General features: G+C 34.8%; 1 protein-coding gene and 1 long non-coding RNA gene across 2 annotated transcripts; both read right to left on the bottom strand.

The window, feature by feature from the left end:
* Positions 1 to 11,405: 11,405 nt before the first annotated feature.
* LOC149896820 (uncharacterized) lies at positions 11,406 to 19,968 on the bottom strand. Its single transcript, XM_090117283.1, has 5 exons — positions 19,901 to 19,968; positions 18,199 to 18,264; positions 17,747 to 17,872; positions 12,040 to 12,114; positions 11,406 to 11,511 (listed from the first exon to the last, which is right to left on the bottom strand). The coding sequence occupies exons 1-5, from the start codon at positions 19,966 to 19,968 to the stop codon at positions 11,406 to 11,408; spliced, it is 441 nt and encodes a 146-aa protein (XP_089973409.1).
* On the bottom strand, positions 13,661 to 15,095 carry LOC149896821 (uncharacterized). The gene is made up of 2 exons (XR_016458283.1): positions 15,013 to 15,095; positions 13,661 to 14,228 (listed from the first exon to the last, which is right to left on the bottom strand). It is a non-coding gene; the product is annotated as an uncharacterized LOC149896821 (long non-coding RNA).
* Positions 19,969 to 21,792: the final 1,824 nt, after the last annotated feature.

Genomic DNA, 21,792 nt, shown 5'->3' with positions numbered 1-21,792 from the left:
TATAAGGTATTAGGAATCGGTAAAACGAAGCCGGGTTTAAATCCTGTTTCACGATATTTTTTTTAAAGTGTAAAGATTTTCTTAAATTGCTTCAAATGATATAAAAATAACTATAAATGAAAAAAAAAAAGACGTGTGGACTGCCGCGGTAAAGCTATTGCATGCTATGCCTTCAAGCCACACCTCCGCGCCCGTCGGAGTGGGTAGCGTGAGGTTTTTCGTTACTAAATTTCTGGATTCGGTCCCCGCGCTCAAGGCCCGCGATAGAAGCTATGCAATAGCTTAAAAAAAATTGTTGATTTCTTAAATTCCGTCATGAAAATCAGTGAAAGCTAACCTATTCAATAACGACACCGAAAAACTTTAACATCAGAAACTTACTCAAAAATGTATGGTACATGAACGTCGTACATACATGTACAGTGTACATACACCCCCATGATACTTACCTTCGTAAAATATGTCCTCTTATAAAGAATTGCCATAGTAATTTAGCAATTTACTTCCAAAAGATATTTGTGAAGTCTAGATATTCAAAGTTAATTTCTTAATACCCTCAAGTAATATTCTTCAAAAGCTTTGTTATAGACCGGGAGATACTGACACAAAATTTCGAGTCATTTGTAACAGGATGGCGGTTCTACAGGGTTCTTAGTACGCAATGACAATAAGAAAAATGATGTTGTGAACGCTGGTACCGGCGGCTTAGTCGCGTGGGCGTTAGTCGAACTCGTCGGAAAATAGCGAAAGTCAAACGATTTGTAACAGTATGGCACTTATTTTTCCTGTAAGTTTGAGGATCAACGAATATAAATACAAAATTTCAAAGATCTAGGTGTTGGAAATCTTCACTTATATAAATTAATACTAAATTAATTTTTCAAGTATGACAGCACTTTTTCCCCCTACTAGAAGTATGGCAAATATAATAATGGTCACATTTTATCAAATACTCTCCAAAAATCCAAATGCAATACTGGTACAAAAAGTTTGGCGAAATAAAAATTTTTTGCAGATTTTCGGCGGTATGGCGACCATTTGGAATCGTCCGAAAAGTATGGCATGGCGATTTTCGTAAATGGCTGCACGACGATGGTTACCTGTGCAAAAGTTAGCCTGATACAAATGGTTGAATAATTGTTTTATTTAAATCAACACATTCGCGTCGGTATGGCGGGCTGTAAGTCACACCGGAAAAGTATGGCATGACACTACCGCCTACTTCTTTTTTATGGGCTATCGGTAAATTCTAAAATTTTTGTGTTACAAATCGTTTGACTTTCGCTATTTTTCCGACGAGTTCGACTAACGCCCACGCGACTAGTCCGCCGGTACCAGCGTTCACACCATCATTTTTCTTTTTGTCATTGCGTACTAAGAACCCTGTAGAACCGCCATCCTGATACAAATGACTCGAAATTTTGTGTCAGTATCTCCCGGTCTATTAAGTCTATTCCATTTATTTATATTTTAATAAGTTAATCTTTCCTAATTAGCCAGTAATAGCAAGAAAATACAAACAAATAACAATATTCATTAATTATTATTTTCCTTAGGCTTACCGAGGATTTGCGGGATGAGTTTCTTATTTATTCATATTAATTAGGTTTTTCAAACGTTCTGAAATAATGGGCCATATCATTAATATTGTAAATTGGATCTTGTGTTTTAGAACTGTTCTTGATATTTTGTTTTAAAGCATTCAAATGCGTTATGAATATTATTACTGTACTGTATTAATATTGTTACTATGTTCTAATAAATTGCTTTGTTCAGAAATATCTGAAAGGAAATGTTGCTATTATTTCTTTACAAGATTTCCTATTTTTCAGCTTAGTTTCTTATAAAATGATCTTTGACAGTTTTTGTGGTTTTTTTCAAATAACTTCTATGAATTTGGCTAAAATTATACACTCATAAAAACTATCATTAGATACAATAATTAAATAAGAAACTATAGTGAATACTACAATTTTCATTCAATTCAATATATCAAGTTTTCAGCAATACTTTCAAAATCACATCCACACTAACATTAATTTTGTATCGAACTTTTCGAATTTTTCCCTGTTATTTTGTACTAGCTGTACCCCGCGGTTTCACCCGCCTTGCTCAACGCCTGTTGGTCTTAGCGTGATGATATATAGCCATATAGCCTTCTTCGATAAATGGGCTATCTAAAACCGAAATAATTTTTCAAATCGGACCAGTAGTTCCTGAGATTAGCGCGTTCAAACAAACAAACTCTTCAGCTTTATAATATTAGTATAGATTTATATTATTTATGCATTAAATGTCTAAATATAAATCCTTCAAGTACTACAGGAGTCAAAGACCCTAGACCCTAGAATCGTGAAATAATGAAAATCTCTCTGACGGCCGTGACACTGTGATAGATCGATTTATTGTGGCCTTTCAGAATGAGGGTAGAAGGAATTATACGAACGAATAATGTGTATAAAAACGCTATAGTTGACATAGAAATATATGAATTATTTTTTTAGCGAATAGCATGTATCAACTGTATCAATAGATCGTATATGAGAATAACATGCTTCATGTAGCTGCATTACAATTTACCTATGGGCATTGACGTACTAATGATTATAGGTAATTTTAACTATAAGGACTAGAATTGAATTGTAAATGTTAATACATGATAGGTATTACTTTAATTAAAATATTCAGACTAAATAAAGCCATAAGCATTGAAATTTTCACAATTACACTATATTTTTATATTGTGTTTTAGCGTTGGCCTCAACTTCGGCTGTAATACGTAAACGATAGTACGTAAAAAATAATACGTAAACAGATGAAAAAGCATCTTATGTAGGTTTTAACAAATATAATCTCTCCTAAACGTTTCGTAACGCAAATAACTCCCGTATGTTTCCACACAAATGCAAGTAAAAGGTCAAATAAATCCGTAATAACGAATAATTATTTCCTTATGCCGTGTCAATGTCGACTTTAATTATACACTACTGGCTCTGTAACAATGGGGTTATTCTGAGCAATTACAGTCGATGTGTTTTACAAGATTTTGCTGAATAATGGAAGAAATTACTGAGGGAATGTTATGGAGTTTTTTCTTTTATTTCTACGTAACTATACACTTATATAATATAATACTGCGTGAATACTACAATTAACTATACTATAACATAATACTTTTTCACTTTTTTATCAAATTCTGTCAAACGTAGAATTTAATAGGTATGTTATACATATAAATTAATATTTCTCATATACATATATATTAAACTCGGCGAGGAGCTTTTGCCTGAAAGATCAAGCATTTGTACAAATTATATAGCATGATTTATTGTACTATATCTAGGACATATTAAATTGTACGCATATATTATTAAAACTAGCGGTCCGCCCCGGCTTCGCCCGTGGTACATATTTACGTTTTCTCTCCATAAGAACCATCCTGGTACTTCAAGGAATATAATAAAAAAAGAATTATCGAAATCGGTCCACCCTTTCTCGAGTTATGCGCTTACCAACACATTTTGCGATTCATTTTTATATTATAGAAGACTAGCGGTCCGCCCCGGCTTCGCCCGTGGTACATATTTACGTTTTCTCTACGTAAAAACCATCCTCGTATTTCAAGGAATATAATAAAAAAAGAATTATCGAAATCGGTTCAGCCGTTCTCGAGTTATGCGCTTACCAACACATTTTGCGATTCATTTTTATATATAAGACTAGCGGTCCGCTCCGGCTTCGCCCGTGGTACATATTTACGTTTTCTCTACGTAAAAACCATCCTCGTATTTCAAGGAATATAATAAAAAAAGAATTATCGAAATCGGTTCAGCCGTTCTCGAGTTATGCGCTTACACATTTTGCGATTCATTTTTATATATAAGAAAGATAGATAATGGATGCCATAGAATTTGACTATACAAATTACAAAGCTCCAAAGCGTCGATTAGTAAAAAAGAAGTCAATAAAATATGAATAACATTTAAAATAGTAGTCAAAATATCTTACAGATATCAAAAAGGTAATACTTATCAACATTACTAAAAAAAAACTTACCACAAATACCATTTATTATCTCCTGAAAGAAAAAGCTCTAGCAAAACAATTTTAAACGCAAGCAAGAACATTTTAGCAGAACCACAATAAAAACTTATAGATAATAGTAATTAGAGTTCACCTGTAACAAAAACTACAATTAATTCTACACAGTAATTATTGCTCGCGACAATCCGTATAAAAACCGTTGAAAACCACGCTCTGACGTTCCAGTAATGACTTCTTTTTAATGAGACTTGTTTGTCGTTTCATTCGGGCTCTTTTTATTTTAAACGTCATTAAGTTGATAAGACGGGTCTGAGGGGTTGATTTTCGTATTTGTGACCTTTAAACTAATATTAAATATTTGACATAATTATTATACATAATATTTAAAAAATGTGTTATTTCAAACATAAAAATACGATGATAAAACGAAAATTAACATGTTAAGTATTTGTTCTTCTTCTTCTTTTGAAGAAGATCATTTAAGATCAGAGTGAGATATTATTAAATTTTATAGTACACAATACACATAGTGTGCATGAAATGTCCTAATAATCTAGTTTGCTTATCTCAATACTATTATAAAGGTGAAAGTTTGTATGGATGTTTGTTACTCTTTCACGCAAAAACTACTGAACCGATTACAATGAAATTTAGCACACATATAGAGGGTAACTTGGATTAACACATAGGATAGGTTTTATCCCGGAAATCCCACGGGAACGGGAACTATGCGGGTTTTCCTTTGAAAACGCGGGCGAAGCCGCGGGCGGAAATCTAGTAAGATCTATTTCTATTCATAATATTATTCTACGAAAAATATTCAGTTACGATAACTTCCATTATAGACCGGGAGATACTGACACAAAATTTCAAGTCATTTGTAACAGGATGGCGGTTCTACAGGGGTCTTAGTACGCAATGACAAAAAGAAAAACGATGGTGTGAATGCTGGTACCGGCGGCTTAGTCGCGTGGGCGTTAGTCGAACTCGTCGGAAAAATAGTGAAGTCAAACGATTTGTAACACAAAAATTTTAGAATTTACCGATAGCCCATAAAAAAGAAGTAGGCGGTAGTGTCATGCCATACTTTTCCGGTGTGACTTACAGCCCGCCATACCGACGCGAATGTGTTGATTTAAAAAAAACAATTCAACCATTTGTACCAGGCTAACTTTTGCACAGGTAACCATCGTCGTGCAGCCATTTACGAAAATCGCCATGCCATACTTTTCGGACGATTCCAAATGGTCGCCATACCGCTGAAAATCTGCAAATTTTTTTTTTCGCCGAACCATTTATAACACCCTAATTTTTTTTTTCAACAACTCTTGAATGATTATAAATAGAAGTGTGATAATGCCATACCTGTGGGAGGTGGCGAATGTGTATAAGATTTTTTTTTTATTGTATGATTTTATTCGTATTTTGAACGATTTGTAACAGTATGGCATTAATCTTTCCTATAAGTTTGAGGTTCAACAAATATAAATACAAAATTTCAAAGATCTAGGTGGTAGAAATCTTCACTTCTATAAATTAATAATAAATTCTAATATGAAGTATGGCAGCACTTTTTCCCCCTACTAGAAGTATGGCAAATATAATAATGGTCACATTTTATCAAATACTCTCCAAAAATCCAAATGCAATACTGGTACAAAAAGTTTGGCGAAAAAAAAATTTTTGCAGATTTTCGTCGGTATGGCGACCATTTGGAATCGTCCGAAAAGTATGGTATGGTGATTTTCGTAAATGGCTACACGACGATGGTTACCTGTGCAAAAGTTAGCCTGGTACAAATGGTTGAATTGTTTTTTTTTAAATCAACACATTTGCGTCGGTATGGCGGGCTGTAAGTCACACCGGAAAAGTATGGCATGACACTACCACCTACTTCTTTTTTATGGGCTATCGGTAAATTCTAAAATTTTTGTGTTACAAATCGTTTGACTTTCGCTATTTTTACGACGAGTTCGACTAACGCCCACGCGACTAAGCCGCCGGTACCAGTGTTCACACCATCGTTTTTCTTTTTGTCATTGCGTACTAAGACCCCTGTAGAACCGCCATCCTGTTACAAATGACTCGAAATTTTGTGTCAGTATCTCCCGGTCTATTATTACCTTCAACAATAAGCTACTGAGAACGCCTTAATTAGTATCCTACGCAATTCCCAGAACATTTAACTTTATCCCATCACTAGATTTCCGCCCGTGGTTTCGCCCGCGTTTGCAAAGGAAAACCCGCATAGTTCCCGTTCCCGTAGGATTTCCGGGATAAAAACTATCCTATGTGTTAATCCAAGTTACCCTCTATATGTGTGCTAAATTTCATTGTAATCGGTTCAGTAGTTTTTACGTGAAAGAGTAACAAACATCCATACATCCTTACAAACTTTCGCCTTTATAATATACTAGATTTCCGCCCGCGGCTTCGCCCGCATTTTCAAAGGAAAACCCGCATAGTTCCCGTTCCCGTAGGATTTCCGGGATAAAATCTTATGTGTTAATCCAAGTTACCCTCTATATGTGTGCTAAATTTCATTGTAATCGGTTCAGTAGTGAAAGAGTAACAAACATCCATACATCCATACATCCTTACAAACTTTCGCCTTTATAATATATATTAGATTATTAACAATACAATGTTATTTTATTTAAATGTAACAAAAACAATTTTAAACTAATCTAAGTTAGGCGACTTGCAGAGTGATTGAAAGCAAGCAGGTTGGAACATTCCTTGTGTAATGACCAACTTTTAATTACTTTGAAACAAAGAAATTGTATCGGATTTATATTTCTTTGCGACGAATAAATACTTAACAATATTGTCAATGTTCTGTAGATTCATATAGATTGACTTGTGTATACTAGAAGAGAGACGACTTATCAGCTTCCAAAAACTGCTTAAAATTAACAAAATAAAAAGTAGACGTAAAGTTAGACGTATTTCTTTATTTTAAGTTAGCATGTTTTTTAACTGTTATGTCACTTTGCTGTATATTTAAATTAGTAAGTACTCTATAAAAAAGTAACTAAATGAAATGGTTTCATAAATTAATGCTTAAATAACTGCCCAAGGGTTTAAAATATTTGAATCTTACCTGTAACAACTTATCCATGAAATCCGTCCTTAAACAACCAAAAATTATTTACCATACCATTTTTCGCACATATTCCATAACACTAGAAGGTGAGAAAATCGTATATATTAAAATGGTATTAAATTTCTTTCAAACGGAGTGTCCACGTGGCGCCATCTGGTGCGAATTGACGGGTAATAAAAAGCTGATTTATCCCGAATCTGCAATCCTCAGCATGAGGTAGAACAAAGGATAAAAGTCAGAGACGCGTGACAAGGGTCTTGAAAACCGAATTAGAGATGTGGTACTGGATGCCGCATTTTATGGGGAAGATCGTGGCTTTAGCTAGTGAAGAATTCTATGTATTTGAGGATTTTCGGAAGGATGTTCTTTTCTGTGCAGGAAACTGGAACTTTTACAAATAAGTATAATAATTATGTTTGATATCAGATAGTTTTATTATTTCTTACAATCGTCTACTTATCTTACTGGTGAATTACCCGGTAATTTAGCCAATAATAAGTACAATATTCCTGGGATTGTACTTAATATTTTGTAGATACAAGCTATGACAACATAATCTACACATTATCCTTCAATGTTTCTAAAAGCCTACCTCCATTTCTGTTGTCTATCTTCAATTGCAGAGGTGTGGCAACAGGCAACTAGGAGCAAAACGCCACTTCACATACACGTTTGGCTTGTTCCATCTAGTACAGGTAAATCCGTGTTCCGGACTTATGGCATTCAATAGAGATGATTTATATACTGCTCGTGTCTTAGGTTTGAAGTCGGTCGGAGACATGACGTATTAGAGTGTATTAGGGACTGTTTGCTTGAAATCAATTTATGTAAGTAATTGTTATAATACGTTTTGCAAATATTTTCTTGATTTTCTTTGCGTACGTTTTGATAAATTGTTTTTATGGAGGGTTTTATGTGTTTTATTTTAGGTGAGTATTAAACAATAGAAACCGAGACGTCTAAAAAAAGGGGGTTAGGCCAATTACAATCCAGTAAACCATCAATTTACATTCAGGCAAATTGTAAAGGCATTTAAAACGGTATTTACTTAAATAAAAGATAACGTGGATCTTATACAAATTGTATTTCTTGAACAAAACATGTTTTCAAAAACGTAGTTATATTTCTTAGAACTTCACATGAGTGTTCTTCGCAATATTGGCCTGAAAAAAAGGAAATTGTATCTTAGAATATAATATTTTTAACCGACTTCAAAAAAAAGGAGGAGGTTATCAATTCGGCCGGTATGTTTTTTTTTTTTTTTTTTTTTTAATGTATGTACACCGATTTCTCCGTGGTTTCTGAACCGATTTACGTGATTCTTTTTTTGTTCGATGCGGAATGGTGTCGAATTGGTCCCATAAAAATTTTATTCGGATAGGCCCAGTAGTTTTTATTTTCTGAGCATTTTTGTCTGTATTTGTAAATGTTGCAAGTGCAAGTTTGAAGTCGGTTGTTTTTAACGCAGTTATTGACTTGTATAATCATCGTTAAATTTTAAACTGAACAAACATTTAATGTAAATATTTGTATTTAAAAAACCTTTTGTATTTTTTTACTGTGATATTACAATATCTGAACCATTTTTTTACAAACACAGTCGCGTTAATATCCAAGGCTTAAATTGCTTCTCTAGACAAGGGAAAAAAGGTGTAAGTACTTTAAACTAATTTCCTATGAATTATTGTAGCTACAACTTATTCATATGAAAGTATATTGTGCCTTCCAAAAAATAATCTAAGCTGTGTGAAATTATTACTCTATCATTAAATAACAGTACAACAATATATGAACTCCTAAATTGATTCAGCAGCATAAAAAAAGACGTGTGACACTCGGGGACCTCCGCGGTAAAGCTATTGCATAGCATGCCTTGACGCCACACCTCCGAGCCCGTCGGAGTGGGGAGCGTGAGGTTTTTTCGTTACGGAATTTCTCGATTCGGTCCCCACGCTCAAGGCCCGCGATAGAAGCTATGCAATAGCTTAAAATCATTAAAACGTGTCAGAAAAAATCTATAAGATGCAATCCAAAAAATCCACCATACACACTCGAAGGATCATTAACTTTACGATTCAAAAATGCTTCGAGATTAAGTCTAGGTGAATAAATAAATGGGTTTAATTATGGCAAAGAACTGTCTTGTATTTGATAAGCAACGAAATAATAACAATTATAATTATTATTTGTTTATTGAACTTGACCTCTATCACTGTAGGTAGATCAGCGTCTGCAAAATCACTGTAGGTAGATGCTATTTAAAAATCGTCGCTTACGTCAATTTAGTATTTTAGTTTTTCATCGTGTTAATAATGATGCCTACGAAAGAACTGTCCTATGTTTCTTAAGTAACAAAAGTTTTAATGTTCTCTACTCCAAGGCCAAGAGGTTGCCAGCAAATTCACCATAAGATATACCTACTCGAAGGACCATAAACCTCGCTCAAAGTACACTTGCCTGTAGTAAATTATCTTGTCTAATCTCCAGGTGGGGAACTTCCTTTCGCGCACTATCTTAACTTTGGGACGCGGGCTGAAACAAGATTAACTTAATTAATGTTATTATTTTAATTGAGTTAACTTTGGAGGGTAGAAAAGTATTGAATATGAAATGCTTTAAAAACAAAATTATATCAAAGTGTTGAATATGTTGATAAGTATTGCATTGTCGTATTCAGAGGCTTTTTTTTAAATTTCCCAATGATTTTTTTTTGACTGTGTATAATATGTACAGCAATATGTTACTAAAATTATTGACGAGAGAGATTTTGTTTTACACAGATAAAATCTGTATAAATTTTTGAGTAATATTAGTACTATGAAAGAAAGAAAGATAATAACATGATTTTTAGGGTTCCGTAGCCAAAATGGCAAAAACGGAACCCTTATAGTTTCGTCATGTCCGTCTGTCCGTCTGTCCGTCTGTCCGTCTGTCACAGCCGATTTACTCGGAAACTATAAGTACTACAGTGATGAAATTTGATGGGAATATGTGTTGTATGAACCGCTACAAAAATATGACACTAAATAGTAAAAAAAAGAATTGGGGGTGGGGCCCCCCATACATGTAACTGAGGGATGAAATTTTTTTTTTCGATGTACATACCCGTGTGGGGTATCAATGGAAAGGTCTTTTAAAATGATATAAAGTTTTCTAAAAAACATTTTTCTTAAAGTGAACGGTTTTTGAGATATCAGCTCTCAAAGTCGTAAAAAGTATGTCCCCCCCCCTCTATTTTTATAACTACGGGGTATAAAATTCTAAAAAAAATAGAGGTGATGCATGCTAATTAACTCTTTCAACGATTTTTGGTTTGATCAAAGTATCTCTTATAGTTTTTGAGATAGGTTGATTTAACTGTAATTTATTATATTTGCTGCTACGGAACCCTTTGTGCGCGAGCCCGACTCGCACTTGGCCGGTTATTTAATTTTAAAGAACTTTTTAACGTTTCAAGTTCCAGCTATAGTTACTGTTATTTTACATTAGCTTCAAAAAGCATACTTATCAAGCCAAGAATATTTTGTTAAAACTTTTTCGTATTAATTTAATCACTATTAATGTGGAATAAATGACTAACGAAGTTCTCACTAGCACTTTTGATGACTCTTTTGGGAATAAGCTCGATGTTCTCGTAGATATATTATAACGTAGAATTTACTTTGTAACAGTAACAGCTCATACTGATAATACAAAACAAGCAACACGTATGAGATGTATTATATTATACTAGCTTACCGCCCCCGGCTTCGCCCGCTTTGTCTAAAACCTAATAAATTATATACTAAAACCTTCCTCTTGAATCACTCTATTTATTATAAAAAACCGCATCAAAATCCGTTGCGTAGTTTTAAAGATTTAAGCATACAAAGGGACATAGGGACAGAGAAAGCGACTTTGTTTTATACTATGTAGTGATTTTAAAGTAATTTGGATGCCATTTTACATTCAGATATTATATTATATTATGTTTTATTTTGCTTTTAAATCATTTTCCTTTTAGATGAATAAAATAGAAGAGAAGCCAATTTTTGCTTTGCTTCGTCCAGTAAAACGAATGATTAATACAACTGCACGAAATATAAAATTTATATTTTATGTTGAATTCTATACAGCCTAATTTGATAGTTTGTTTATTTATATGTCATCACATGTAACCCGCTAAACGGATTCGGATGAAATTTCCCAGACTTCTAGATTCCTACGTGTACACTTAATTCATCATCTTAACTTTACCATGAAATAAAAACTTACCTCATTCAAAACAGAACGGGAAAGGGAAGGAAATATTTCTACTAACTCTCTTCTTAATTCGACCCCTGGCAGTTTTGGCCTTTTTCACCTTTGGGTTAAATCTTTTGCAAAGAAAAATAATTCATTTCAACATAAAGAAAGGGGTGTCGAGTTCGTGCGTTTATTTTGGCACTTAATTATAATTTCATAGCTTTACGTTTTAAGTGAGAATATATTATTATTATAATATTATAGATACGTGTGAAATAGCTTTATCTTAGGAATTAAGTCGAATATAAAACAATATTTTGTACAATTAATGCCTCAATTACAGAAATAGGAATGACATACTGTTATAGGTATAACAACTGCTGCAGCTGGTCTCTCATACTTAACAACGAGTAAAACCGCGGGATAAAACGAGTCTATATAAATATTTAATCATTTTTCTCATGACGTTTTGGTTTATAAAAAAAATACGCGTGGCACTCGAGGACTGCCGCGGTAAAGCTATTGCATCGCTGTGCCGGTTGGAGTGGGGGGTGTTAGGTTTTTTCTTTACGAAATTTTTACATTCGGTCGCCGCGCTCATAGTCTGAGATAAAAGCTATGCAATAGCTTAATAAAAGAAATAATAATTGTAAAAAAACACTTACTTATTGCTATTATAATAGCTCTTGGTATTTTGCGGCGGTACGTATCCTTTATTGGCACCAAAAAGCTTTTTCTTCCTGAAATTTTTACATAGATACATTTAATATAATTTTATGCGAAAACGTTAGTTCTGAAACATCGTCGCATAGATGTATATTATTTTGCGTTACTATGTCATGTTTTCATACAATATTTATTGAATAGGTGGTGGAAGAAAATGTTTCGCCTGTGAGAGAATCTGTATGTTTGCGCTATTATAATTTATCCATAGTGTAATTAATATTAGTAGTAAAATATTATTCTTCTCTTCCATGAAGATGATGATGAGGATGAGGATGAGGATGACGATGATGATAAGGGAGAGGGAGAGGGAGAGGGAGTGAGAGGGAGAGTGAGTAGGAGAGTGAGAAGGAGAGTGAGAGTGAGAGGGAGAGGGAGTGGGAGAGGGAGAGGGAGAGGGAGAGGGAGAGGGAGAAGGAGAGTGAGAGTGAGAGTGAGAGGGAGAGCGAGAGTGAGAGGGAGAGGGAGAGGGAGAGGAAGAGGGAGAGGGAGAGGGAGTGGGAGAGTGAGAGTGAGAGGGAGAGTGAGAGGGAGAGTGAGAGGGAGAGTGAGAGGGAGCGGGGAGGGAGAGGGAGAGGGAGAGTGGGAGTGAGAGGGAGAGGGAGAGAGAGGGCGAGCGAGAGTGGATGGAGAGGGAGAGTGAGAGTGAGAGGGAGAGTGAGAGTGAGAGTGAGAGGGAGGGGGGATGGAGAGGGAGAGGGAGAGGGAGAGTGAGAGTGAGAAGGAGAGTTGGAAGGAGAGTGAGAGAGAGAAGGAGAGGGAGAGGGAGAGGGAGAGGGAGAGGGAGAGGGAGAGGGCGAGGGAGAGGGAGAGGGAGAGGGAGAGGGAGAGGGAGAGGGAGAGGGAGAGGGAGAGGGAGAGGGAGAGGGAGAGGGAGAGGGAGAGGGAGAGGGAGAGGGAGAGGGAGAGGGAGAGGGAGAGGGAGAGGGAGAGGGAGAGGGAGAGGGAGAGGGAGAGGGAGAGGGAGAGGGAGAGGGAGAGGGAGAGGGAGAGGGAGAGGGAGAGGGAGAGGGAGGGGGAGAGGGAGAGGGAGAGGGAGAGATCTTCATGCAAAAAATATATTAACTTTTTATATATTACAAATCTATGTAAGTACATAAATTTTATTTCACATTACAATCCAAAAATATAACGAACCTTAATATCAGGTGATAACAAAATACATCGAAACACATTCCAGATGTACTTTTTACGTCCATATAAATCCGTAGTAGAAGTTGAACGTCGTGAAACACGGTAAGGCAGGGAATACTTGAAAATCATAAGCTACACTTAAGTTTGACAAGTTTTAAAGTCCCTCAGTCGCTACAATGCACCCGGTAACAGTGAACATGAGATATAACTTTGTATGGAATAGTGTAATATTATATTTAGGGCTAATTTTTCAATCCTTGGTTAAAACTTATTCGTCGAATAACGTATAAAACTACCATTTCAAAATGTATTCTTATTGCCCGCAATTGACAGTTTACAGATGACATTTTAATATTATCGTGTAATACTTTATTGGACGGTTAAGTTTTAACCAGGGATTGAAAAATCGGCCCTATGTGCATTATAAATTGTCCGTATTTAAGCAAAAAGGAACCACCCAGCAAAAACGCACTTCTGAGATATCAAAGGATTTACAAAAACATTTGCAGCTCTGTTAGATGAAGTAAAATTAAAATTTATTTTATTTAAATTCATTGATAAATTACTTATTTAAGTATGTGTATATAAATTTGCTCTGAATATTCTTAAACTTTCTAGATAATTAAGAAAATGTGCATGTGGTTCCTTTTAACATTTATCAATTGATAGGTTTTCTCTTATACAAAAAGGAACCACATCCCAGGGATTTCATGATATAAATGAAACTATGTATTTATAATATCGTAATTAAAGCTTTAATTAATAAAATACATAAAATAATACTTATATAGGACGTTTATTCGACGTTATCATCAAATTGGATTTCAAAATCCACCGTGTCTAGTCCATCTATGTGGTCTTCTATTGCATCATCACTAATGAGACCGTTATAAAAACTGTGCATCTTGTGGAATGAGATGTAATATGGACTGAATATCGCTAGAAGGTGAAGAAAGCTTCTCCAGAGGCAGCGACGTATAAGGTTCTTCGTTATCTTCTGTAATAAAAAGAAAAAAGCTTTAAATAAAGCCGCGTGGCTTTTATACGTAGGTAGGTATATGGCGACAGCAAAATATTATTAGTTCTTATAAAGCCGTGTCCCTACTAGACGACTAAGTATGTTGTATGTACATGCGCCATGTACAAAAAACTGGCTAAGTGCGAGTCGGACTCGCGCAACGAAGAGTTCCGTACCATTATCTATAAAAACGCCAAAAAAATCACGGCTTATTGTATGGGAGCTTCTTAAATATTTATTAAGCTATTGCATAGCTTCTATCGCGGGCCTTGAGCGCGGGGACCGAATCGAGAAATTCCGTTACGAAAAAACCTCACTCCGACGGGCTCGGAGGTGTGGCTTGAAGGCATGCTATGCAATAACTTTACCGCGGCAGTCCCCGAGTGCCACACGTCTTTTTTTATTCTGTTTTTTAGTATTTGTTGTTACAGCGGCATCAGAAATACATCTAAACGTATTTTACCAAAATAGTAGGTAGGTACCTAGATCATCGACAGTTATTTTTAAAACAGGGTTTAGACTTTAGTAGTTTCATCTCACAATGACAGATGAATCGTAACAAAATGACTCTTAATTCGACTCGCCTTCGTGAACAACGACATTGTCGTTAAAATACGTAAATCCACAGAGGATTCCTCTTGTTCTTACTTAATGAACTATCTTCTTAAAATCACACCACAATCGGGAATGAATCAAAAGTGGATAAGCGTACCTGCATCTCAGATTCAATAAGTACTTAAATGCATTAAATAAAACTACTTACCCGTTGTATCTTCATTATTATCTTCGGTGTTCGTCTCCAATGCTTTTCTTACCCATTGCTTGCTTATTTATTTATTACTAAACATTTTAATTTTAAAGGTAATTAACAAAAACAATAGAACTGACTTCGCGGAGGAAAAAAACACCGTCGCGTATTCGAACTACTTCGCTGAATGTCACCTATATTGACAGATGTTCGACGTTTTACTTAAAATATCGGAGTTTTGCACTTAAGTAATGAAATACGTTGTTTAAAGATGAGAAGCATTGTAACAAGTCAAGGCATTTGGTTCCATATAGCGATGATGGTTTTCAGAATGTTTTACAATATTTATTTATGCATAATAGAACCGAATGCTTGTGGTTTTATTTTGCAATAAAAAATTACAGTTAAATTATGTATTTATTTTACGCATAACCATACCACAGAAACTTGGTTCCATTTTGTGTATTAAAAATAATTGTTATAAATAGAAATATGTGTAATGTATAATGGTACCAAGTAGGTGTGGATCTGTTTTGTATAAAATGACATGATAGTAATATCGTTTATTTGTTTGAACAAAGCAGTCCCGTGGTGCTGTGGTTCGGTTTTGCTTAATATGGTATTATTCGTTGTTGCTGGTGGTTCCTTTCTGCTTTTAGTATACCTTGTTTCCAACGTAAAAATCAGGTGGTTCTTGTTTGTATAAGAATTTAGACCACTTTTGGATGAGTATTCTTCAATAAAAGCAAAAAACGAAATTTGTCGAGTGGTTCCATTTTGCATAAATACGGACAATTACTAGCTGTGCTCCGCGATTTCACTCCCAATGCTTCGCTCCTATTGGTCTTAGCGTGATATACATATACTCCTATAGCCTTCCTCGATAATGGGCTATCTATCACCGAAAGATTTTTTTTAAATCGGACCAGTAGTTCCTGAGATTAGCGCGTTCAAACAAAAATCTCTTTAGCTTTATAATATTAGTATAGATAACGTGGGATTCTGTTGTAAGGTTACATTATGAACGTCGAAGGAAATTCACTCTTAATGATGACGTATGTGATTAAATTACATAGTATCCCTTCAAACGCTCTAGTAGAGCCTTTTTAATAGGCAACATTTGACAGTTCAACAAAATTCAGCAACGTAACCTATACCCGGCGCGGCCTAAGATGATCCCTATGACAGTTCGTCTTAGTGATTGCTCGTATGATGGATCGTGTCGATACTTTACTATTTTAGCCACGTGACAGCCACGTCGGTAAACATGTTTTTACAAATATTATAAAATGAATTTTTAACGTCTATTATGTAAACGAAACGGTAAGTAAAACGAAAGTTTTCCAAAACATAAAAATGCACCTTATCATTTTCTCGTAATCTTTAACCCGTTTAACACAGTGTATATTATTTTATCATGAAAATGGAATCCCCCATTTAATTTTTCTAAAAAACTTATATTATCATAGGTAAGTAAATTAACGCGAACGGTAATTAATTAATTAATTATGCTGCGATCTTCTGTTCCATTCAATAGAGAATAAACTATAGCTTAAGCATGGAAAAAATGTGAACTCGTTTCCATTATCGAAATTTGTTTATCGATACTTTCCGCACTAGTCGATAAATGCCAATGATGTAAGTTTTGAAGGACGTAAACGTAAAGTCAGATTGATATAATTTCTCGTAAATGTTAAGAATTGTTATAATTCCAACGGAATATCATTGTAATGGCATAAAGCTACGTAAAAATTAATAAATGCCATTTTTGGACGCCTCCAATACGTTTCTAATTTAATGGTGACGCCATTACAAGTTTGTCTCTTGACAATAACTGTCAGTGTCATAGGGATCATCTTAGGCCGCGCCGGGTATAGTAACGACGCCATAGAATAATATGTTATTTCGTTTTGTTAGAACTGCATGCACATTTACTTAACTTTTTTCAAATTCCTATACAAATAATCTCCATGGCAATACTACTTTGACGATAGTTTTCGTGTTCGCGCTTCTATACTAAAAGTGCGCGCTCTATATAGTCGCGTTCTATATAAAGATACATTTCAATTATATTTGACACAAATCTAATGCCCCGTCACATACAACGCGTTCTTAGAGCGCATCAAAGCGTCTCATCATGTTAGCATGATAGGCCCTCATCACAATGGGTAACGTTGGCCCAACAAATGATCGTTTATGTTTGTTGCTATTACCACGTCTATGAATTATCATCTACAATGACGGCCAATCATAGACATTTAGGCCTTCTACACAATTGTGATTGCCTCTACTCGCCCAACGCTGCCCATTGTGAAGTGGATCCATGACGGCATGCTACAGCAGAGAACAAGACAACTCGACGTCACAAAGCGGCGTTAGGTTAGCGCTTTGACCGGGGATTTAGTCCATCGTCCGGTGAGATGAGGCGGCGTGAGACGTGTTCTGCTCACGCCGCCCCATGAGGTCAGAGTTGGCGGGCTCATAAATAGTTTGTGTTGGTTTGGAGACGGGCAGCTGCTGATGGGGTCACGGACGAATTCTACCTATACCCGTGGCCCCGTCGTTGATGCGGCTTGACGGAATACAGTGGGGTTTTGGTCGGTAGGAATCCGACATAACCCACGGCCCTTTCCCCGGAGGCCGTAGGTATCTATGCAAGATTTCCCCACTTAAAAAAAAGAGTTAGCGCTTTGACGCGCGTTTTTAACGCGTTCTATCTGACAAAGCTATAAGTATAGTATCAACGTACTTTTGCGGATAATGTATGGTGACGCCTTTCGGAGTTATTTTCTGCTTACACGGCCCGTTGTTACCGCAGGGACATCCCTTCACAGGTCTCACTGACGCCGCCGTGTACGCCGGTATTGGCGCTATTCTGTGTATTTTTATTTAAATTTAACAAGGTGAGACTTAGAACGTAATATAATATTTTAAATATGCAGATTTTGCTGTGATTTTATTCGTAAATATTTGTTTAACTTATGTGCCGTATAAAAACTATCCAAGTTATCATCTATGTATGTACCTACCAAATTTCATGAAAATCGGTTCAGCAGTTTTTGCGTGAAGGAGTTATACAAACAAACATCATACAATATTAAAACCTTATTTAATACCTACGATAATTAACAATATTTTCATTGTATGCTTATGTGTGATTTTGACTTTAATATGTATAAAATATTATAAAATAATACTTACTCCCTCTTTCGGAACAATTTCCATTTTGATTTATTGGTCGCGATGACGTAACGAAGGTTTGATAAACTGAAAAACAAACAAAAAATTATAAGCATTATAAACGCTTCCACAATTTAAAAGGTTACAAGCAATTTAGAATGCATTTTTAGAGAAACCTAAAATTCTGTAACAGGTTTTTCTTAATTTTTAGATAATTTAAAATTATCTGTACCTACTCACGTTGATGCTTTGTACATTGAGATAATAACACATCTATACTAATATTATAAAGCTGAAAAGTTTGTTTGTTTGAACGCGCTAATCTCCTTCGGTGTTAGATAGCCCGTTTATCGAGGGAGGCTATAGGCTATAATATTACATCATCACGCTAAGACCAACAGGAGCGGAGCAATGCGGGTGAAACCGCGGAGCACAGCTAGTAGATTAAAGATTCGTAAGAATCTTTTATGTACTAGAGGATAAAACACAAGAAAAAACTATATTCCTATGTGGTTTAGATGTCTTCAGATTAAGTTTCGGTCTAGAGGTTAAAAACTAAAAAGTTTTTCTTTTTAGTTCGTTTCGTTTTTCTAGTTATAAATCTCACAAGTCAAAGATAAGACGAAGTTGTCTCAAGCCTATGCCCTTGAGATTGTGTTAAGTTAAAAATTAAGGCATAGAAAATATTTTGTCTATTCGAAAAAACCTCTTTAATATTATAATGTTTCAGCGGAACACACAATTTTTCAAATCGACTGAACCGTGGTTCCTGACTGAACTGAACTGAACTGAACTCGCATATCTGAGTTCAAGCAAACAAACAAAATTTAATATAGATAAAGAGCCTTAAATGTACAATTGCAAGAAAATAAAAAAGTAATATTATTTATAGCTTGAGTTTTGATATAGACAAAAGCATTTAAGAGGGAGCCTTATCATTAAAAGCCAATTCTGTCATCCAACTTTCTTAAAGATTGCGTGTAATTTACGCCGAAAAGTGGGTCGTTGAACTTTGAAGATTTCATTTTCTAAGTATATATTCCGGGAAGAAGCTACACACAACATTATACTAATAAATTTCTTATAATGTTACTAACTGGAGTACAGCAAATTTCATTATAAATTAATCATCACTACATAATATTATGTAGTATAAAACAAAGTCGCTTTCTCTGTCCCTATGTCCCTTTGTATGCTTAAATCTTTAAAACTACGCAATGGATTTTGATTCGGTTTTTTTAATAGAGTTATTCGAGACGCAGGTTTTTGACTAAGCGGGCGATACCGCGGGAATAATACTTGTTGTAGTAATAAAATAAAAAAAAATATTATAAACGACTACGAATACAATGAAGGAAGTGTTTACACTACTAGTAACTCAAAAACAATAATCAGGCCATTTTAATTTACCTAATGATTTTTATGAACTGCAAATAAATACCGGACTCGGGATAAGGTAGTTTATTTTATTTTCTTTTACTAATACTAAGTTTCCAACCTTATAAGTTTATAACCATCTCTACATAATATTATCTATACCTATATTACCGCAGCGTCAGTCTGTCTGTTCGCGATATACTCAAAAATAGCGTATTTCTGTTTTTACTAAGTACTAAGTTTTAGACAACGTAGGCAAAGCACATGTACTAGTAGTAAATTAATCGTAGTAGTACTAGTGTAATATAATTATTATTAGGAAAGGAATTTTAAATAGGCTCCTCACCTGGTGTTACTCGTAGCTTCATCGATTTTTCTCTTTGTCATAATCTCTTTACTATTTAGCAAACCCATTTGAAATTTATTAAATTAAGATATAATATATAAAATTAACATTGAAATAAATTCAATGTTAGTATAATATCGAAATCATGGCATTGTTTAAATGTTTTTATTTTACGTTTTTGATTTGGAGATCACATTACGTGTGACATAAGATGTCAGTTTGTTTTCTTTATATTCTTTATAGAAGAGTTTTGATGGCAAAATGTCATAGATAGAAAGGCGGTTGTATCTACTAATATTATAAATATGAAGAGATTGTTTGTTTGAACGCGCTAATCTCAGGAACTACTGGTTCGATTTGAAAAATTCTTTCAGTGTTAGATAGCCCATTTATCGAGGAAGGCTATATATTATATCATCACGCTACGACCAACAGGAGTGGAGCAATGCGGGTGAAACCGCGGGGCACAATAAAATAAAATCACATTAAAATAAACTGTTCATAGTTCCTACTACAATCACCATATCATTATTTATTTTATTAAAGTCGGTACACCTAAACAAACAATGATTGCAGTAAAACGCCGACCCCGGCACAGATAGAAGTTTTCGTTTTGACGACCTAATTTACTCAGTAACTTTCGGTAAAGTTGATAATTAGTTTTAAATCCCGTCAAATTACTACGAAACGTTTGAAATTGCAGACTTTCGTACAAGTTTTGCGCTTGAAAATCTTTGTTGTTTAAGTGCAAAGCTATGTTTTTAGAAATTTCAGGGGAGGTGTCAGAAAGCGCGGCAAACTGTAATTATTGGATATATTGGTAAACTGTGGGTAAATCTTTTGATTACTTCCGTAATATAACTAGCTTGTTATATGTTTAAAAACATGATTATTCAATACTAGCGGTCCGCCCCGGCTTCGCCCGTGGTACCTACATGTTTACGTTTTTTTTCATAAGAACCATCCTCGTATTTCAAGGAATAGATTCCGCAACGCACGCGATGACAGAATTTTTATTTAGGAATTTTTTACACCTTGGGTTACATTATTGCATTTTTGGTAAGGATCTCTAATTTTTTTGAAAATGCAATATAGCCTATGTTGCTCAGTGAAGACGCAGCTTTCTAATGGTGAAAGAATTTTTGAAATCGGTCCAGTAGTGTATGCGTGAAAACCATACATACATAATTACAAACCTTTCCTGTTTATAATATTAGTATAGATTCATTATATTTATGAATGAAACGTTTATTAACAACTTACAGAATTAAAGGTGGTATGTCATATTTTTGTTTAGGATTAAAAAAGAATTTGGCTTTTAGCTCAAAATTATAAACTTTGTAACAATCAGGCAGAACATTTTTATTTCTGGGAAAAAGAATAACGTAAATCATTTGACATCTGTCATAATTTGTGATAAACGCGAGCTACAGCCACCACTATGTAGTAAAACACTAAAAAAGTAAAACTACAATGTTATCTATTTGTGTTATTTTGACAAAGTATAATTAAAATGTGCCAATATTTATTTGTTTAAAATTTGTATGTTTCTTCATCATACATGTTTCAGTATATAATTTATTAAGTTTTCTAAAGCAGGCGATGCCGCGCGTTGATCTACTAGTTTAAATTTAGCAATTTTTTCTTTATTTTGACAAAATAAAACCAAAAATGAATTTACATTACAAAATTACTCACTCGTTTCTTCGTCGTAAACCTTTATATTCTATTTTCAGTATTATTCATACAATAAAACCCCCAACACACGATAACCTAAAAGCAAGTTATTACATAGTATATAACAATTGACACCGGCATCCGCAATAGGCGTCTCCGTGGCTGCTATGTCACCTGCGCGATGATTGATATCCCGCCTACTATTTTATACTGTG

The sequence above is a fragment of the Colias eurytheme genome, chromosome 27, assembly GCF_061535395.1.
Source record: "Colias eurytheme isolate Ceu_HAF_F1 chromosome 27, ilColEury1 Martin Lab GWU primary, whole genome shotgun sequence".
Classification (NCBI taxonomy): Eukaryota; Metazoa; Arthropoda; class Insecta; order Lepidoptera; family Pieridae; genus Colias; species Colias eurytheme.
The sequence above is the reverse complement of the archived record's forward strand: the minus strand, read 5'-3'. Positions and strand labels throughout refer to the sequence as shown.

Bases quoted from the DNA above. Each gene is read 5' to 3' on its own strand.
- LOC149896820 (XM_090117283.1), bottom strand. From the start codon at position 19,968: ATGGGTTTGCTAAATAGTAAAGAGATTATGACAAAGAGAAAAATCGAT. The intron at 18,265-19,900 runs GTGAGGAGCCTA...TTTGTTTTTCAG, and splicing joins GAAGCTACGAGTAACACCAG to TTTATCAAACCTTCGTTACG. The intron at 12,115-17,746 runs GTACGTTGATAC...TAAAAATTTCAG, and splicing joins ACCATACATTATCCGCAAAA to GAAGAAAAAGCTTTTTGGTG.